This window comes from Chelonoidis abingdonii, chromosome 8 (assembly GCF_003597395.2).
Source record: "Chelonoidis abingdonii isolate Lonesome George chromosome 8, CheloAbing_2.0, whole genome shotgun sequence".
NCBI lineage: Eukaryota > Metazoa > Chordata > Testudines > Testudinidae > Chelonoidis > Chelonoidis abingdonii.
The window spans coordinates 60590236-60609233 of NC_133776.1; the positions used below are offsets into that span (position 1 = coordinate 60590236).

At 50.1% G+C, this 18998-nt stretch overlaps 1 protein-coding gene across 3 annotated transcripts in view; it reads left to right on the forward strand.

Annotated features, from left to right (window-relative positions):
• Positions 1–18998, forward strand: part of PHKA1 (phosphorylase kinase regulatory subunit alpha 1) — a 101743-nt gene that overhangs the window by 53571 nt on the left and 29174 nt on the right. For 2 of the 3 annotated variants that reach the window (XM_032791611.2, XM_032791612.2), the window contains exons 15-19: positions 842–951; positions 2965–3109; positions 8047–8125; positions 9839–10014; positions 13459–13620. In XM_032791611.2, coding sequence (XP_032647502.1) covers positions 842–951; positions 2965–3109; positions 8047–8125; positions 9839–10014; positions 13459–13620 — 672 coding nt within the window. The remainder of the gene's footprint in view (positions 1–841; positions 952–2964; positions 3110–8046; positions 8126–9838; positions 10015–13458; positions 13621–18998) is intronic. The other variant, XM_032791613.2, reaches the window with a different exon arrangement.

Here is an 18998-nt window from a genome sequence, read left to right on the forward strand (position 1 = left end):
CATCATAGTCACATTCATAAGCATATTTCCATAAAACATATGGAATGCAACATCACACTGTCTCCTTCCTCTGTTCTGAGAGCACATCTTCATTTACATACCGAATAGCTTCCCCACTGCATGTTCTGCTCAGGGATGTCTGTGCACCCCACTGCCTGGGATTTGCTGCATGATTGTGAGGAAAGCCTTCATTCACTGGTGCCAGTGTATTAACAAGGGTCTCAAACATCCTGGTACAAGCAGTGTGGGACCTAGGAGTTCAAAGGAGGGAGCATATGACTGTTCTAGCAGCTGGATTTCATTTAAGCTACAAATCTTCAGTTTCCTCTGCAACGATAACAATAGAGCCTGATCCAGTGGGAGGGCTGTAAATGTTAACTCTCCAGTGCAAGAAGCATGTAGGAACAGGGCATAATAATGAGTCCCTAGCTCTTATCTAGCACTTTTCCATAGCAGTGTTGTCCCAATTTTACAGATGGAGAAACTGAGGCATAAAGCAGCCATGTGACTTGCCCAAGATCATCCAGGAGGCCAGATGTAGGAATAGAACCCAAATCTCCAGAGTCCCGGTCTAGTGCTCAAATGGGCTATAATGCCTAAGGTGCAGCATAGCGCATCCAGAGTGGGGAGCTGTCCTCGGACCAAAGCGTTGTCCAAAAGTGACAAGATTATCACTATTGGAAACACTCTTGCTCCAGATGTGTTTTGAATCAAGTGGGTTTCTTTGCAAGTGGACAGCTGTTGAGCCTGAGCCCTTTTGCTCAAATGTCCTGTCTTAGGTGTCCTCTTAGAGCATTTCAGTAACAGAGGCATTGACCTCTCCTCTTTCCACTTCTCACAGGTCGCAACAAGCGAATGAATCTGAGTGGACGACCCTTCCGGTACATGGGAGTCCTGGGCACATCCAAGCTCTACGACATCAGAAAGAACATCTTCACCTTTACACCTCAGGTAGGTGGTTGGGCAGTGTGGCAGCTGAGTTGTGTGTCCTGGTAGTAGATGTGTAAGCGGTGCAGCTCCAACCAGGTAGGTGCATGGTCTTTATGGCTCGAAGCGCAGGCTTCTTTTTAAAGGATACTGCAAACTGCTAAGTGTAGCTGTAGCCATGTGGATCCCAGGGTATTAGAAAGACAAGGTGGGGGAGGGAATGTCTTTTTACTGGACCAGCCTCTGTTGGTGAGAGCGACAAGATTTCAAGCCACACAGAGCTCTTTTTCTTAGTCTCTCTCACCAACAGAGGCTGGGCCAATAAAAGGCTGGTCCACCTATCTGGTCCCTCAAAGAGGCACAAAGTCAGAGATGGGGCCTGCCAATCTTGACCCAGTCCACAGAAACCTCTGTCAGTTTCTCCATAGCAGGTGCTTCAATGCTGTTGTTTTTTAAAGGAAGTGATCCATGGCAGCAGGCCAGCCCCTGCGTGGACCCTACCATAAAGCGGTGTGTGTATAGGCAATGGAAGGAAATGTCTCTTCGCTCAGCCAGTCCTGGGAACAGCATGGCTGCCTGTGGTACCATGTGATGCCATGGTGGTCAAGGCCTTGCAGCTGGGTGTACCAACAAAGCAGTTTATGGAGAGAGCCTCACAAGAAGGGAAAGGGAACAGCTAGAGCCTCCTGATTGGGGAAGCATTGAGGGTATGGGTAGAAAATGCTCCTATAAGCAATTCTTCCTTTTCTTCACAAACAGGGTAGCCCTCTAGAGGCTGCTGTGAAAAGGGAGAAATTAGGAAAAGGACCTTGACTGTGCAAACTGTGTAAAACCTGATTTTTAAAGACACTAAAATCTCTTGGTTTCCTCCTTTTTAAGAACACCAAGAGGGATTGGTAATAGAGCAGGGAAATTTTCACCTTCTAGGTCCCTGGTTCTAGCCCCGCCTAGGTGTACAATGATCAAAAGCCAGGGTGCAGCAGGCTACTCCATGGCTCCTATATGTAGAGAGTAGGTAGGAAATTAAAATCTCCTGCCAACTGTCCCCCAGGCTGGCAGGCTTGACAGAGAACCTGAGGGCTGTGTAGGCAGAGGCAGGTCATCCTCTTGCTGCAGCAGGTGACTTCTCTGCATCAGGGCTATGCACACTGGAGAGGCTGTGAAGTCTGCACCATCTGCAGCTCTGTAGACAAATGGAGGCTGTCAGCCCAGCCTAAAATCCACAGGCTATCAGGAGAGAACAGAGCAGTCAGAGCTCCAGTCACCAAGATGATACAGCAGCTACTCTTGTGTCTCTTGGACTGATGACTTGTGTTTTATAGGTGGTGTGAAGGTAAGTGGGGAGAGAAGCAGACTGTGTGGGAAAGAAATGACCACCCCCCCCCCCAATTGCCGCCCCCATGAGCGCATTCATTTAACAGCGATTTAACTGAGTATGTGTATGCAGCACCTGCTGTTAAATGCCTTGCTACAGAGCTGTTGAAATCTGGTCTTTCTCTTTATTGATGTGTGCTTTGTCACTAAAGTAGCTTCTCTCCAGAAGTGTCACTGCCACAGATTCCCTGGTTAATTACTCTGTGACAGCGAGCAGGTTCCCACCCCCGTATGACAGCATTAGCACCTTCCCACACCTGCCTATCAGCTGGAGAGCTGGCAGCCATGCCTAAAGCAGGAGTCCTGAATCTGGGGTTGTCAATCTCCAGGCAGGTTATGTAGAAAGGATTTCCAGTGGGACCTAGCAGCCAAGAATTAGCTATTCCCATACAACCTCTGTGATTCTCCAGTATTGCCTGTCTTGCACTCGTGCAGCCTAGAGCACATGCCACCTGTAAGACCCCTAAATCCTGCAGATGCCCCAGAACCAATCCATGGCAATGGACTGACCCGCTTGCTGTGCTGTTGCAGAAGCCCTGTCTAGCTTTGCTCCTTTGTCCCATGAATGGTCCACTTCCCACCTCTCCCTGTGCTGCAGTAGCAGTCTGAGTCCTTGTGGCTTTCATCCTCTCACTCTCACCTCTGCTCCTGTGTCCCCTGCAGTTCATCGATCAGCAGCAGTTCTACTTGGCCTTGGACAACAAGATGATCGTGGAGATGCTGCGGACAGACCTCTCCTACCTGTGCAGCCGCTGGAGGATGACTGGACGGCCGACAATCACCTTCCCCATCTCGCAAACCATGCTTGGTAAAGGCCCTCTGGCCTGTCTCTCTGCGTATCCAGAAATCAAAGTCAATGCATCCCTTAAACACAGCGTAGCCTCTTGGCCCCAGCACCTAGCAGAGCTGCACTAAGAAGTTCTGTGGAGCTGGTCCAAAGGCCCCAGCTGATCAATGGGAAGGAGGCAGAGCTGTGCTGTCATGCTCTGACCTGTTGTAACAAAGCGGCCTTTGGTGGGGCACAACTGAGGCCACGTCTAGACTACGCGCCGTATCGGCGCGTTAAAATTGATTGCTCGGGGATCGATATATCGCGTCTAATCTAGACAGGATATATCGACCCCTGAGCGCGCTTATATTGATTCCGGAACTCCTCCAACCCCAACAGAGTTCCGGAATCGACATGGCGAGCCGCGGACATCGATCCCGCGCGGTGAGGACGGTTGAGTAAATCGATTTTAGATATTTGACTTCAGCTACGTTATTCACGTAGCTGAAATTGCGTATCTAAAATCGATTTTACCCCGTAGTGTAGACCAGCCCTGAGAGTATCAATTGAGGACAAATCGCTTAGAGCAGGGCCATCACAGCCCAAGGCTGGGGGTTCTTTACTACTAAGGCACGCCAAACCAGCCAGAGAGCACTTTGGTTTTACCCCACTGGCTAACCAGAAGTCGTACAAGCAATTGCCTCAGACACTCCAGTTTCCCAGTATCACCAGCAGTGCCACTTTGTATGGGGATGAATGATTATGAAAACCAATACCCCAGTAAAAGAAAAAAAGTTCTCCTGATCCTAAAGTACCAAGCCCCAGACCCAGCTCAATATACCAGTCAGATCTTACCCACAAATCATGCTGTTGCCCATCCTTTAGAATCTAAAGGTTTATTCATAAAAAGAAAGAAATATAGATGAGTTAAAATTGGTTAAATGGAATCAAATACATACAACAATTGCAAAGTTCTTAGTTCAGGCTTGTTTCAGGCTTGATGGGATTACTGCTGATTTAAACCAGTCAAGTCTCTGGAGTACAAACGTCCCAGCTTGGATGGGTTGTTCAGTCCTTTGTTCAGAGCTTCAGTTTCAAGCACAGTTCCTGCAGAGGTCAGAAGCAGGACTGAAGACAAAATGGAGAAGATGCAGCTGCCCTTTATAATCTCTTGCCATGTGGCCTGTACTTCCTTTGTTTCAAACACAAGCTGTCCAGCTCATGGCTTGGAAGCCTTAGAGTTCTCTCCATAGGCATGTCCCTGCATGCCTTGCTGAGTCACAAGGTGTATCTGCCTTCTCTCAATGGGTCAGTTATACAGCTGATGATCCTTTATTTGGTCTGCTTGATGGCCCATTTTGCTGATGCCAAACTGTCTGGGGTGTCATGCAGAAGCATAGCACAAATTTGAAATACAGACATATTTATAACTCATAATACAAAGGAGATACAAACATATAAACAAGATGATCATGTCTGGCAAATTATAACATTTTTGCAGATATCTTGCATGGCATATCTGGCTGATTACTTTGTGGATGTTATACCAGGAGCCGACATTTGAAACAAGTATAGGGCCAATACTTATAACTTTAAATACAAAAATGATACATGCATACAGTTAGCATAATCATAACCCTTCATAGATATCTTACTTGACCTCTTTTGTATAAGATTTGGTGTAACTTCTGTTAGTCTATAAGGTGCCACAGGACACTCTCTGTTGCTTTTTATAGAACCTTGGTTGCAACAATGATCTATACGGTCACAGTTCATGTCAATAATGTCATACCTGTGAAGAGCTTGCCTTGCTGTGGAAGCCACTGCATCATGAGGGAAGGGTCAGACTGGACACCATTGGGGCTGAGAGCTCAACTCGCAGTTGCCTTGGAATGCAGATCTTTGCTAAAGAGGCTGCATTGTGCAATACTGGCAAAACAGCAGTGTTAGAGGCCTCCCTCCCCGCCTGTAGGAAGTGCCTGTGCCTTGAGACATTGCGGGTATCTCCAGAGTCCATGCCAGCCTAGAGCTCTGCTGTTGGCTTGAGCTGGTTGAATTTTGATGAATGAAACACTACTTTGTAGAAAAAACTGCCTCATCTAGGACATCATAATTTGCAACAATTTTTCCATCTGAATTTTCATTTTTGTTTTTCCACTTCCCTCCCCTCCACCTTCCTCCATCACTTAAAAAAAGAAAGTTTGTTAAACAGTTGTGAAGGAAAAAGAACCAATAAAATATTGGCAAAGTGAGTAGTGGCTCCATCCAAGCCCAGAAACAAGGAGCAGAACCGTTCTTCCCTGGCCAGCCAGCCCTGCCGTTGGCCCTCCATGAAGAGGAGGACTTTCCTCATCCTGCCCCTCTCATTTTCACTGTTGCTGCAGTCTATTTTAAGCCCAGTCTGGGTATTTCTAATGTGCTCCTTGCTGTGGCATCCTATTGCTCTTCCTGCAGTTCCCCTGAACTCTAATACCTGGGGATGATATTTCATTCCCCTGCCTGCAGCAGCCCTGTCCCTGGAAATCCTCGAGTTGGGCTGGCTGTGCTTGCAGCCCAGGCCCTGTCAGTATAAATCCTAAGTGCTTAGAATGGATTTGTTTTGCCTGCCCATGGTAGTCTGGCTGGGATCCCCCTATGAGACTGGCATCTGGGAAAGACTTTATATCCTGCCTAGTCATCATCTGTTTCCTTCTTGAAGACTGGCTGCCCTTGCTTCTTTCCCATATGGACATTCCTCCCTGATCTCCTCCAGCCTGTCAGGTGCATAAGTGTCCTGTGACGTTACAAGGAGGTTGTTTGATCACAAGGTAACTCTGGAACAAAGGCACTCCCTTGAGACAGGTGAGATTTGCCTAAAGGACCTCTCACTTGTGTTGAAGCCATTCCTGTTCCAGGGCGTGATCTCTTCCGTTGGCACGTTTGGCAGAGGAACTTGCCCCTCATGGCTTGTTGCTGGCTTGGTTCTGTAGTGAGACCTCTTGGCTTGGGGAAAATGGAGGGAGCCCCATTGCTTGGCACAACTTAAATGATCAGCCTGGACAGAACTCAAGTCCACGCATGCTAGGAAACAATCCTGCATTGGAGAAAGAGGTTCTACTGGGTCATGGGTCCCTTTGATCTAAAGAGAGGATGAACCATCTCTTGAGGCTGGGTGGGAGTCACCTTTGCTCTCACCCACTCTCTGTTAATTTCTCTCTTTCTCTGCTATTGATGTTCAAGCTCATTCCCATCACTCAGTCCCTTAATGAGAGGCTGTCTGGCTGCCCTCTTGGAGGTCTCTGTAGAAGAGGAGCTGGGAAGATGACTTGGTGCAAAAAAAAAAAAAAAAAAAGCCCTTGTGGAAGCCTGTAGTTCTGTAGAAGAACTAGGATTGGATCAGCCAAGTGTCCTGGCTTCAATGCCACCTGCTTCAGAGGGCGTGCAAGAAAACTTGACAGACAACTATGGAATAACTTGCGATAACTGCAGTGCCTTCCTAGCCTTAGTGATTGGTTAATGCTGAGAAGCATGAGGGCTTACATCCTCATCATCCATCTATGGAAACATCTAACCCTTTTGTTTGAATCCTGCTAAGCTCTTGGCCTCTGTATCTAGTGGCAATGAGTTCCACATGTTATGCATTGTGTAAAAAGGTATTTCCTTTTATTGCCCTTAAATTTGCTGCCTTTGAATTAAATTGACTGTCCCTTAGTCACCTTTTCCCCTAAAAGAGGGACAAAGAGCATTTCCGTCTCTCTGTCCCACTCTGTATAACTCTCTCATGTCTCCTCACTGCAGTAGTCAATCCAGCTGACTCATGCTGGTGTCTAGTCTTTTGAGCAACAGTATACGCTGTCTGTTACAGTTCAAATGACGATTGTTCTCCTAACATGATTAGGAAACCTCTGGTCACTTTTAGAGGTACCTAATCAACCTTGTTACACCTCCTAATGAGGTACCTCAATTATGGAGACTACCTGTTGGGTAGAAGGACTGATCTCTTTGCCCTGACTCTCTCTCTCTCTGTCCCTTTCACTATGTATCTTGCCACTGCATGGGTGGTAAGCTGCAGTGTGTTGACTATCACTCTGAGCCCCACACAAGGGTATAGGCCAGGCCTAGCACAGCACACAACTGCTTATGCCTGGGACTCCCAAGAAGTCCTGGCTGGGTGTGTCTTGGATGTTAAATTACCTTGTTACTGCTTGGTGCTTCAGTGGAAGGCAGCCTGCTAAAGAGCAAAGGGGAGCCTCTTTAGGCCTGGTCTGTCTTACAAAATAAGACTGTGACCTGACCTAAACTAGAGTTAGGTTGACGTAAAGCAGCTTGCGTTGATCTACGTGCCATACTACATGTACATGCCCTACTACAGTGACATCATAACTCCACCTCCTCAAGCGGTGTAGGGCTTATGTTGATGTCATTAGGATGACAGTGTCAGCTCCATTGTGTGTTGGCTGTCATTCTTGTTAATTTCAGGGTTCTGTGCTGGAGCTGTGAAATTGACAAAGTCCACCTCACAGCTCGGGCTGTCTCCCTGGGATGGATGGGAGGCTGCCCAGGGAAGAGCTGTGCATGGAGCTGAGAGCCTAGGCTCTCAGTGCTCCCCTCTGCCACCCCTCTTAAGAAGGTAGAAACGCTCCTGGTGAGGATGTGCAACAATGACCAACGGAAGGTAGTGTGGATGTGAGCTGGGCTGTAATTTGACTTAGCATAGGCTGACTGATTTAAGTTTATAGTGTAGCCATGCCCTGTGTCCCAACACAACAGCTAAGTCTTTGGGTGACCAGGGAAGCCATTTTTTAGAATAAAAGGGAGGCAGGGAAAAGTCTCTGTATGTTGGGCATGCAGGAAGGGTCCTCATGGAGTTGTCCTTCCAGTGGTTGGAGAGAATAATAAATGCTATAAAACAAAATGCCCTGTCTGGATTGCAGTGAGATTCTAAATGAATGTGTCTCCCTTGAGTCATTCTCATGGCTGGTATCTCTCTCTGACAGATGAAACTGGAACCAGCATCCACCCGACGGTGCTGGCAATGCTGAGGAAGCTGCAAGATGGGTATTTTGGTGGGGCAAGGTAAGCAAGAGCTACTGTTGCCATAGCGTGTACCAGCCGGCTGATGTGCTCCAAGGACTGTGTGAAGCAGGGGTTGAAGGAATGCTCCTGTGGCAGAGCATTGCCAGCCAGCTCTGATCTGAGCAGGTGCAGTCTCAGCTTAATAAATGCCCAGCAATCTCCCCTCATGGTGACATGTTTGAGCATTCCTACTTGGTAGTAACCTTGTCCCTCAGTCCCCACTGTGGGGTAATCCAAGGCCTTTAAAGCCGTAGGGTCAAAGTGGTCGGGTTTGGCATACCTTTCAGCTCAAAGAGAGGTCCTATTTTACCCTGTTCAGCTTGGGACGCGGTGGGGAGGAGGAGTGCTACTCCTACCCATGGGCACAAGAGGTCCCAGAGAAGGGGATTTGAAGTGCTTTGCAACAGGAGATGTTTTTACTAAAACTTCAGTTATAAAGTCTGCACAGGGACATAAACCAGTGCATCAGCTGGGAACCTGCCAAGCATTGTGCAGTCTTGCCCCAGATCAGTGCCATGAGTTAACCCTACAAACCCTTATTCCCATTCCTAGTGTCCAATACTTTGATATTGCAGTGGTGGGTGTTTTATAAATAGCAGAGGTAGATATCAATGGGACTGCATTGCATAGGGGAGGAGGCACTATGCATGGGGGTGAATAGCTTCAGGGGTTGGATTTGTATACTGCAGAAAAGAAAAATTCTCTAAATTTTCCCTTTGGTCCCTGAGTGACCTACAGGACCTGCCCTCTGTTCCCACCCCATGTCTGGTCCCATAGTCCAGTTTTGGCCATGTCTGGGTGCTTTGTCCCCCTCTAGTGGCTGGATCAAAGAGGTGTATAAGTCTACTACAGTCATTGAGCTACCAGAGCTGGGTCTTAGCTCAGGCAGGAGAGGGCTGTACATCTAGGTCCAGAGGTCCCAAGTTTCACCCCTACTGCCAACAACCCACCAAGAGGCATTATGTTACCTGGTTCATGTTTATTTGCAAGATGATTTCAGGTAGACCCTCAGGCATTCCTCCCTCTTTTTGAAGTTCCAATTCCTAGCTGGAGGGGGTGGCTGTGGTACAAATGCTGCCTCAGCAGTGTGCCATGTAATAGAGATTTAAAGAGACATTCACATTCTTAGAGCCTCTTCATCTTTCCAGCTAACTCGGCATCTGTTTTTGTGTAGTGTTCTGACCTCCCAATAACTCTGTCCATCAATCTGTCCCATTCTGCTTTGGTGGCTGTGGATATCTTTCTCCAGTGGCCTTTCTTCTGACTCTCCCTCTCCCAGCCCTAAATTTCTAAGCAGAAGAAAGCATGGCTCCCTATGCTTTGTTTGCATCCCTCTCGCTTAGCTTGGTCACTGTCAGGAGCAAAAGAAACGTGCAGTACTGGATGGGTTTTCATTTATTGCTTCTCCAGGCCTGCAGAGGGCGCTCCTGATAAAAGTTAAAGCCATTAAAGGTTTGGCTCTTAAGAGATCTAAGGTCAAATCACACTTGATGATGGTCACAGTATTGCACAATATCCCCATTGAGGGCTGTAGCGGTCTAGGGCTCGCTGAGCAGTCTGACGTTCCAGCCAGTAATGGGCAGTGCGTGTGGACACCATGCTAGCCAGTATGCTACAGTTCCATTGGCCCCATTGGGTCCTCAGCCTGATGCAGAGCTAGCAGAACAAGCCCATGGCACTTCTGATCTGACCTCTCCTCTCTGTCTCGCCCAGGACCCAAACGGGTAAGTTGTCTGAGTTCCTGACAACTTCGTGTTGCACGCACCTCAGCTTCATGGATCCCGGGCCAGAGGGTAAGCTCTATGCCGATGATTACGGGCTCAGCATTGACAGCTACAGTGAGCTCAATCCCGAGGAGTGGCTGCATGGCTTTCAATTAGCGGATGATGGTAAGGAGGAGGGGGTTGGTGACCTTGGTGCGCTGGAATAGGTTGTGCTCAGGAGTGCTATGCTTATCAATAAGTGAATTAACTCTGAGGCTGTCAGCAGGGAGCCTCAGTAACTTATTTAGTGTACTTGGATTTCCACCTTGGTTTTGTTCTCCCTTGACCCCCATCCCACTCCACCAATTAACTATGTCTCTCTAACATGACTGTGGTGTTAGGAGGATTGAGGGCTGGGTGGATCACTGGCCTGGACATTGAGTCTCTGCTTTTGTGGGTGTGGCAGGCAAAAGCCAAGAACAAGAGGAGGAAGTTCTGAGTGGAAGCTAAGGAATTTGACTTTCTGCTTTAGGTCCAGTGCCGGGAAAATACAGAGGGTGATGTTGCACATAGGATCTGAATTGCAAAGAACCTAAAAAGGACCTGTTTAAAATCCTGGGATATCTTTAGAAAGAGATGGTATATGTCTGCATCCAGTTAGCTACATTAAATAGTCTGGAAGGAAGTCTTTAAGAACTGATGAAAGTGAACGTTTTCTAGCTCCATTTGGAGTCCAAGGTGTCCGTTTCATGGGAAAATTTGTAATACTTTAGATCTTAAGTACTTTTGCAGAGTCAAGGCTCTTGTCTCTTGGGCTGTATGTCCTGATATGGAGCCAGGTGAGAGCAATCTGTTGCCCTGTTACAAAAACCACCCCGGCCCTAAAGCAAAGGGTATCCTCCCAGGTTGGGCCACTATAGCTGGCTGAGGTTGGTTGTTTCCTCTCCCGTGATGTTGTCTTTGATCTCCTATTTGCAAAGATCTCTCATAACCAAGTGTCTGTCCCAATCCCTTTCCTTAACTCTCCTCTATTCTCTTGATTCATCCCCTAACCCATTTAGACCATTAACTGCCTGTAAGCAGTTTGCTATTGCATCTCCACCCTCACTCCCAGGTAGTTGGTATCCCTGCTCTGGACTTGGCATAAGGTTTTCCTTGTACGTTCTCCTTTTGCCTCTTTTTGGCGCACATGCTGCTAATCTAGATTTCCTTTTGCTGTGATGCCTTCATCTTATAGGCAAGGTGCCTGTGTCTGTGTCTGTATGCAGCAGCTGTAGGGCTAAGTTGTAGCCTCTGCTCTGGCCAAATGTGCTCTTTTAACTGGAACCTCCTTGAGGCAGCAGAAAAGACGAGTGCTCCTGAAGCTTCCCAGATATCAAGGCTACAGTTCAGATGTTTTCTGCAGCGTCTCATAGCCCCACATAAGATGATTAAAAATCCCCTGCACTGTATCTTTGAGTGGCGGCTCTGCTTATGACTATTGCAAAGAGCCCCTGTCTGAAAGCCCATCCAGATGCCTGCTAGACAGGGTGCTAGGGAAGTGCCCCATTCAGACCTGAACATGGGGCAGATGCTGAAATACCTCTGCCTGTATGGACGCCCAGACCCCAACACTGGCTAGACTGTTTGTACAGGAAATCGAATGAAGATGTATATGCTCTAGAGTAAGTGTTCACATGAAAGCTGTATGGCCATGCTCGTGCACAGTTGAAGCAAGGGTGTTCCAGCATGACCTTTGCATGAAACTGTCATGGCCTTCATCCTGACGGCATTGCATTTACAAAGAATCCATCTATATTATGTTATACTATAAATGTTCTCCTGCAGAAGGCAGAGCACTGCAATTCATACATGTCACTGTACCGGAAATCTGTATGGTGTTCTCCATGTTGCATGGCTAATTGACTTCGATACTGCATGGGCTAGCAATCTGTCACTCCTCATCTCAAAGACTCAGACCCTGCCTTCCAAGGATGTTCAGTTGCTGCTGCAGAGAGCGAGAGAGAGAGAGAGCGCGAGCACGGCTGCATGCATGTGACTTTGTAGGCAAGTGGTATAAATCACACTACAGGCTTGCTTCACAGTGGCTTGAGTGTGTCGAAAACATCTGAGGTGCACTCTTGAGAGAGCCCTGTCAGCAAAGTGCTTCCATGTGAGGCAATGCACAAGTTGTCTTTGTGTTGCAGCCTCTCGGCCCGCTGTGCAATGCAATAAGGTTTTGATGCGATACTGGTTCTGTTAACAATGTGGTGGTAATGCCAGAGTGGGGAAGGTGTTCAGCTAGCCATCATAGAAGGCATAAGACAGTTCAGGAGTCTAATTGCATATAAGCCCTTTCCACTCCACACCAGACTTGTTTGGTATCTTGGTTACTGTTAATCCTGGGCTGTGGGCAGGGAGTGAGGAGATAATGGGTCCAGCAGGTGCCAGGGCTATTCGGGTTTTGACTCCAGGTGGGAGGGCTAGTGGGACAGAAAAGAGGTGGATGAAGAGAAGAGGGTTTCCATTCTCACCTGTGATGGCTTGGAGGCAAACTTTGTCTAATGGTTCTTAATTATGTATTAAAAATAATTTATTCATAATTAGAAATAGCATTTTGTGTCCCATCAGGGCCGTGCTGTGCTGAGTCTTGCACAACTAGGAAGAGACAGTCCCTGCTCAGAAGAACTCAGTCTGGGTGCAGAGAAGTAGTAACAAGGAGATGTATCAAACCAATGGGAAACGTCAAGGCCGGGGGCCATGGGGCGCAGCAGACTTGCTTTGTGGGAGTCTTGCAGGGTTTGAGCTCATATCTTTTAATATAAAGAAAGGAGATATGAATGATATTGGTGATCCCTGGCAGGAGCCTAATGAATGCAGTGCTCTGTTCACTAAGAGCCAGGCTGGAGAAGCGTATGAGGTGGAACCAAGAAGCATGGTCATGACTGTAGTTAAGCCCACTGTGATCTCAGTAACTCTACATTGGCTGTTCCCTGGAGCAGCTAGGGTTGAATTGTGCTGGATGCTTGAGATATGCTGAATTGATTTAATGTGGTGTTGTCTTTTAAATGGATACTGCTCCTGCTTTTAGAAACAGCATAAAAATATGCACCTGAAATACTTGGGCTAACCCAGTGAAAGACTCTACCTCATTTCCCGGATGATGGATAAACTGAGCTTCCTTTGGGTTCTCACTAGGATCACTTGCAGCCAGGGGAGGGGGTTGGCGAAGCCCAGACTGATTTAGTTGAGGGATTTCACTTTGGTATGTGTGTGCTGCAGCTGACTGTCCCACCCCGCATCAGAAAGGAGAACAGCAGCAGGACCGAAGGGACAGATAGCACTGCTGGAGTTGGATGCTGGGTTTCTGAGGACTAGATTGATGGCAGGCATTGCAAGGTGTGGAGAGGAGGGACTAGGAACCATGTCCAATACAGGAACTGCTCTCTGAGGCTGCTGTTAGTGCTGTACCTGTGTCTGCCTAGTGAGTGAGTCAGGCATGCTGTTGCTGCATCGTGCAGGGAGACTGCGCCTTTTCCTGTTGCCTCCAGTGCACTGGTAACATGAAGTTCTCCCTAAAGCAAGGAAAACCCAGGGGAGCCTAGGCATAAAGTGACTGACTAAACCCCTCTCTTCTGCCTGCTCTTCCAGCTGACGTTTGTGATGAAGTGGCTCAGTATTTAGATCACCTTTTGGAGCACACAGCTCCCAAGGCTGCCCAGAAAGGAGGGCTGCATCGCTTCCGAGCCGCAGTGCACACCACTCGTGACCTCATGTCCCTGGTGTCCCAGGCCAAAGAGCTGCACGTACAAAGTGAGTAACACACCAGGTGCTGCCCCTGGGGAGCAGCCATGTGGCTGGGGTCGTGCATGGACTCTTCCTCTCTACAGAGCTGAGCTCTAGGCCTCAGGTGACTCACTGAGAGGTGGGGGGCCTCCACCACCAATGGAGGTATTCCCACCCCTTGCTCTGGGGCAGGTTGGCATGACTGGCAGCCTCTGGAGCAGCAGGGGTGGCATTTCAGGCACAAGGTATGTTGAGGAGCAGTGTGGCATGGCAGGCCATGGGAGAGTCAGCCCTTAGAGAAGGTCAGTGCCACGGTGAATCTTTCATCCCTGGTGTCCTTGGAAGTGAAGATTCTAGCCCAGCCTGTATTACAGCACGGCTGTGAAGATGTGAAACTCTCCCTGGGGCTCCCTTCCCAGGCCCCCAGAGCTTTCCCTGGGCCAATGGCTGCAGGCTTCACAGCCTCATTGATTATGGAGGGAACAACAAGACCCGCAACGGGTGGTGAGAGGGGCGAAGTAGCTCAGGTGGTAGTGCTGGCCCTGGCTCCTCTGCTAAGCCATCACTGACCTCTCCCCACGAGGAGGGGTAGCTCAGATGTGTCCTGGCTGCCAGTGGATAGTTGCCTTCCAGTCCTGACTCTGACACTGACTTCCTCTGTGGCCTTGGTCAGAATACTTGCCCTTCCTTATTATTCTCCCCAGATTAGAGGAGGAAGTGACTGCTCCCCTGTCTCACAGCAGACATGGCTGTTGGCATTTCCGTAGCTCATAATATCTATTCACCAAGTATTAGTGTCTGACAGGAGCACGGGCAGGGGAGGTGGCAAAGGAACTCTGGGACTCAGGGTGAGCAAAGGGCACTGAGCAACAGGGAAGAGGAGATGTAATGGGGAGTGGGGGTGAGTAGGCTGGATGGATTCAAAGTTAGAAATGGGACAGCTGCATTTTCCAATCCTTCCCCCGTGTTCCATTGGCCCCTTCCATCGCCAGGTTTTGCAGCCTGGCGTCTGTCATGCAGCCCCATTGATGTAGCGTAGTTTAATTTAGCTGGGAAGCTATTGGCTTCTCAGGAAGCCAGGTAAAGCCCAGGGCATTGGGCCAACCTCTACCATATCTGTGTCTGTGTAAGTCATAGGGCTGAAGCTGTGAGCTAGTTAAAGATGTGTACACTGGAGGAGCCTGAACAGCCAGAGCAACACTGTCCAGGTGAGCGTGGAGTACGGTACCTGAGCTTTGAGTTCTTCTGTAGCGGTGACTTTCTCTGTCCGTTAGTCTGTTAGCGTTACAGGGCTGGTTGTTATGTATGGCTGAGACAGGAAGGATGTTTGCAGCCCGGTGCCTCCTGTGGCAGGGTGAACAGTGCCTGCATCAGACACTCATGAACAGGCCATAAGGAGCAATCCTGCCTCAGCTGGGGCAAACCCAAATTTCACATGGGGAGCGAAAGGTCTTTTTACCACTTTCTGGCTTGTTCAGAAAGTTCTCACCCTGAAATGGCAGCACTCCTATGGCACATTCTGGAGTTCTCATGCTGCAGAAGTGCAGGGGTAGTGCATGGATGACACCAGCATACAAACAGCATGGCAGGGCTGTGCAAGCCACTGAAATCATGCATAGAAATGTCCTTAATGGAGCATGTTCCTCACACTGTGTCCTGATGTTGATCCTTGCCCTCTTGCTTGTATTGGGAGATGGCATCTTAGCCCCACACCTGCCTCTGCACTGACCTAACCTCCTTTGAGCAGGTAAAGCCTCCTCAGGCCTAGAGCTCTGCAGCATCCTCTGCCAACTTCCCCCAATGAGCATGCAGCATCTGAGCCTTGGGTTCCCTAGGGGTTTGCTACAATTGCAGCGAGGGGTAGTGCAGACCATTGTACCCCAGTGCAGCTTAATTTAGCTTGAGGCAGGGGTACACTGAACTGGTGTAAACAGCAGTTTGCCTGTCTGCGCTGGGGGGTCTACATTTGTGGCTGGTCCCTAATGCCTGGAATTGGGGCTCGCTCTATATTTCCCCCAGTGTAGATAGAGCCTTATTTAAATCTGTGTGGGGCCAGGAGCAGAGCCAGTCCCCCAGTGCCCTTTCCCTTCTCTCTGTCCTGGTCTCAAGTTCCTCCATGACTGGCACAGGGTAGGTCAGATGCAGGGGTTCTCCTGTCTGTCTCAGATATAGTCACCGATCAGGTTCATAAGGTGTTTCTTAGGTACCGCCTTAGAGGTGAGGTGGTTGGGGCTTTTCCCCCATTCTCTGAGTGGGGTTGTTGTTTTTCTTCCCCCCACACACACACACACCCACACCCACAGACACACCTAAAACTTAATATTTCTGCTGCTGACAGAGGAAGCTGCTTCACTGGAGCTGCTTCACTGGATGCCTCATCCCCTTTACATTCCATACTCCAGTCACTTCCTTCCCATTTGTCTGTTGTCCCACTATTTGTCTGTCACTGCCAGAGGTGTGCTGCCCAGGCTGGGATGCGAGGTGCTTAGTGGCAACCATGTCACAACGCAGCAAGGCTCATGGGTACCGGAGTTCTAGTTGCTACTGTGGTTGCAGCACTGTGTGCCAGTCCAGACTGACCAAACTAGAAGCCCTGCCTATGCTACAGATGTTACCATGTTGGAAGCATTCCCCTCTCTCCACCAACTGCCTCTTGTCTGTGTAGACTGGACCTGTTCACCTGTTGATACCCTGTGTGGCTTTGCCTAGAACAGAGTTCGCTCAAAGAGCTTGTCTGCCCTAAGGAAATATTGTATCCCTTCTTCAGCATCCATGTGGCTGCACTGCCACTAGCACTGATGTACATGCTAATACATGTGGGCCTCAGCTGATGCTAGTATTTACATATTTGCAGATGCTCCGTTGCTAAAAAGCGGGTACAAAAACATCTTGTATAGATGCCAACTCTGTCTGTCTGCTATAAGAAAGGAGAGGTTGGCAGCAGCCTTCTGAAGTCTGTCAGAACCCTTACAAACTGCTGCTGCTTCTTCGAGTGCTTGCTCATATCCATTCCAGTAGGTGTACACGCGCCGCGTGCACGTTCGTCGGAGACTTTTACCCTAGCAACACTCGGCGGGCCAGCAGGTCGCCCCCTGGAGTGGCGCCGCTATGGCGCCGGATATATACCCCTGCCGACCCGTCACTCCTCAGTTCCTTCTTACTGTCCGTGTCGGTCGTTGGAACTGTGGAGCGCAGTCTAACTGTTTCTCCACCTCCCTAGCGATTCTCTCGTTTTTTCGGTAAATTGTGTATATAGTTGATCTCTTAACAGTAGTTAGTAGTTAGTTTTTAGTAGTAAGTTTTTGTAGATAGTTAGAAGGGATCGGGGGTTAGCCCCGTCCCCTACCCCGGTACCGGGTTCATGCCCGGATCACCGGGCTTCAAACTGTGCGCGGCCTGCCGGAGGCCGATGCCCACAGGCGACCCGCATGACTCCTGCCTTAAGTGCTTGGGCGAATCTCCCTGACATCGGACAATGCCAGGATTTTGTAAGCGCGTTCAGCCCCGAACTAAGAAAGAGCGGGACGTTCGCCTTGAAGCAGTTGTGCTGGATGGAGGCAGCGAACTTGAACTCAAACACCCGCCGGCACCGTCGCGCTACCGGGAACAAGGCACCTTCCGTCAGCACCGCTAGACCGCTACGCCCTCTGAGAAGACGTCGTCTCACCCAGCCTCTGTTGGCCACCACCTTCTGGTCGGGCACTGCTCGCTCTCACCACGGAGAAGAACGCGGCCAGTGCCCTGCCGGACGCGATATACCCGGCCCGCAGTCTGAGCCAAACCAGACGCGCTCGGCATCGACTCCACCTGCCGCGGCACGCGTGATGTCTGCCGCGACGTTGATTCGGCTCTCGAAGGCCGGCGAGTCCGGTCCTACCAGCTCCCACGGCACGTGTGCACGGTTGAGCTCCCACGTGCCCATCACCTCCGGGACGCTGCGTTCCCTTGCACAAGACTCTGCATCGCAACACGAGCCTGAGCTGCCTAGACCGCGGCACCTGCCCGTGGCGGTTCGCGTACAATTATGGCAAGCGGCCCCGTACACACCTTCTCGCCCGGCACGCGGGACTCCATTGTTCCAGGTTCCCGCACTCACTGGTCTAGCTCTATTACTCTCGGTCCGGCAGGCGCTCGCACCGTCGTACGGCTCCGTACGTACGTACGGTACGCTCGAGGGTCCCGGTCGCATCCAGACATACCGGCAGCCTGCCCAAGATCTGGCGGCACCATCGCGACGAGACCCAACACTTCCCGCAGCCGATTCTAGCAACGACGACTCTCAGCACCCCGTGTCAACCTCCCGCACCACGCGGTCGTAGGTCCCGGTCACTCGCATCAGTGGTACATGGATCGCGGAGCCGTCACCGCCATGTACGGCAGCGGGCGGCCGTTCTACTGGCGCGAGATGACGCCTCCAGCGCACGTCTCCGCCCCACCGTGCTGTTCGTCAGCCGTCGATCCTCTCAGCCGACACTGGCATCTTATGGATGAGTCGGACAATCCAAGGTCTCAATCAGAGGCCCTTTTTGCCCGTGGGCGCTGCAAGCAAAGGTAGCCACTGTCCGCCGCCGCACTCCGCACCCCTGCCATGAGGCACCCCGGGAGTCCACTCGGTGAGCAGACCCCCTCCGAAGCCACGCAGGACGCACTCCTGCCAGGACATGGACCAAAGGAGCATGCCCCTGGATGCCCCACAGACCAGAGTCTTTCCAAGACCCTTCGTCCTGCGAGTCTCGTCTGCTCATCTACCCCCGGATGATGGTCTGGTGGCGGGAACGGCAAACGCAAGACTCACCCCCAATCGACCTCAGTCTCACCAGACCTCCTCTCCCGCGTGGACCCGAAACATAAACTTGTCGTTTGGAGATAGTCGATGGATGACTTCCCAATGGTCAGTATCGCCTTCGACAGTCGGCCTGCAGAGTAGCGGCTCCTCTATTCGCCTGCCATCCAGGCTCGACCGATGACGATTTCTGGCAACCCGCGCATCTCAGTACCTCCTACAGCAAAAGGGGTTGAGTCAATTGGGCCGGTGGATGATCTAGTTCAGCCCCTGCTCAAGTATGGTCCTTAGGTCGACCCCTCCATTGCCGAGTCCAACGTAAGAAGCCGGCTAGCAACATGGGCGCAGCACAGCTCCTGTGCCCAAAGCCAGAGAGGCAGGCAAGTGACCTGTTGGGCAGAAAATTACTCTCGGAGCCTCCAGCTAGGCGTAGTGCGAATACAAGCCCTCCTGATAGATACAACAACACCCTGGGAGCAGTGGTGGGAAATTTGTAGAGGCTTGTCCCAACAGGACTCGCCGCAAGAGTTCTCAGCATCTCCGGAAGGAAGGAGAAAAAGGTCTGCGGGACTCTCCCTCCAGGCCTCGTGGGACATCGCGCCAGAGGACTGTGGCTAGACAT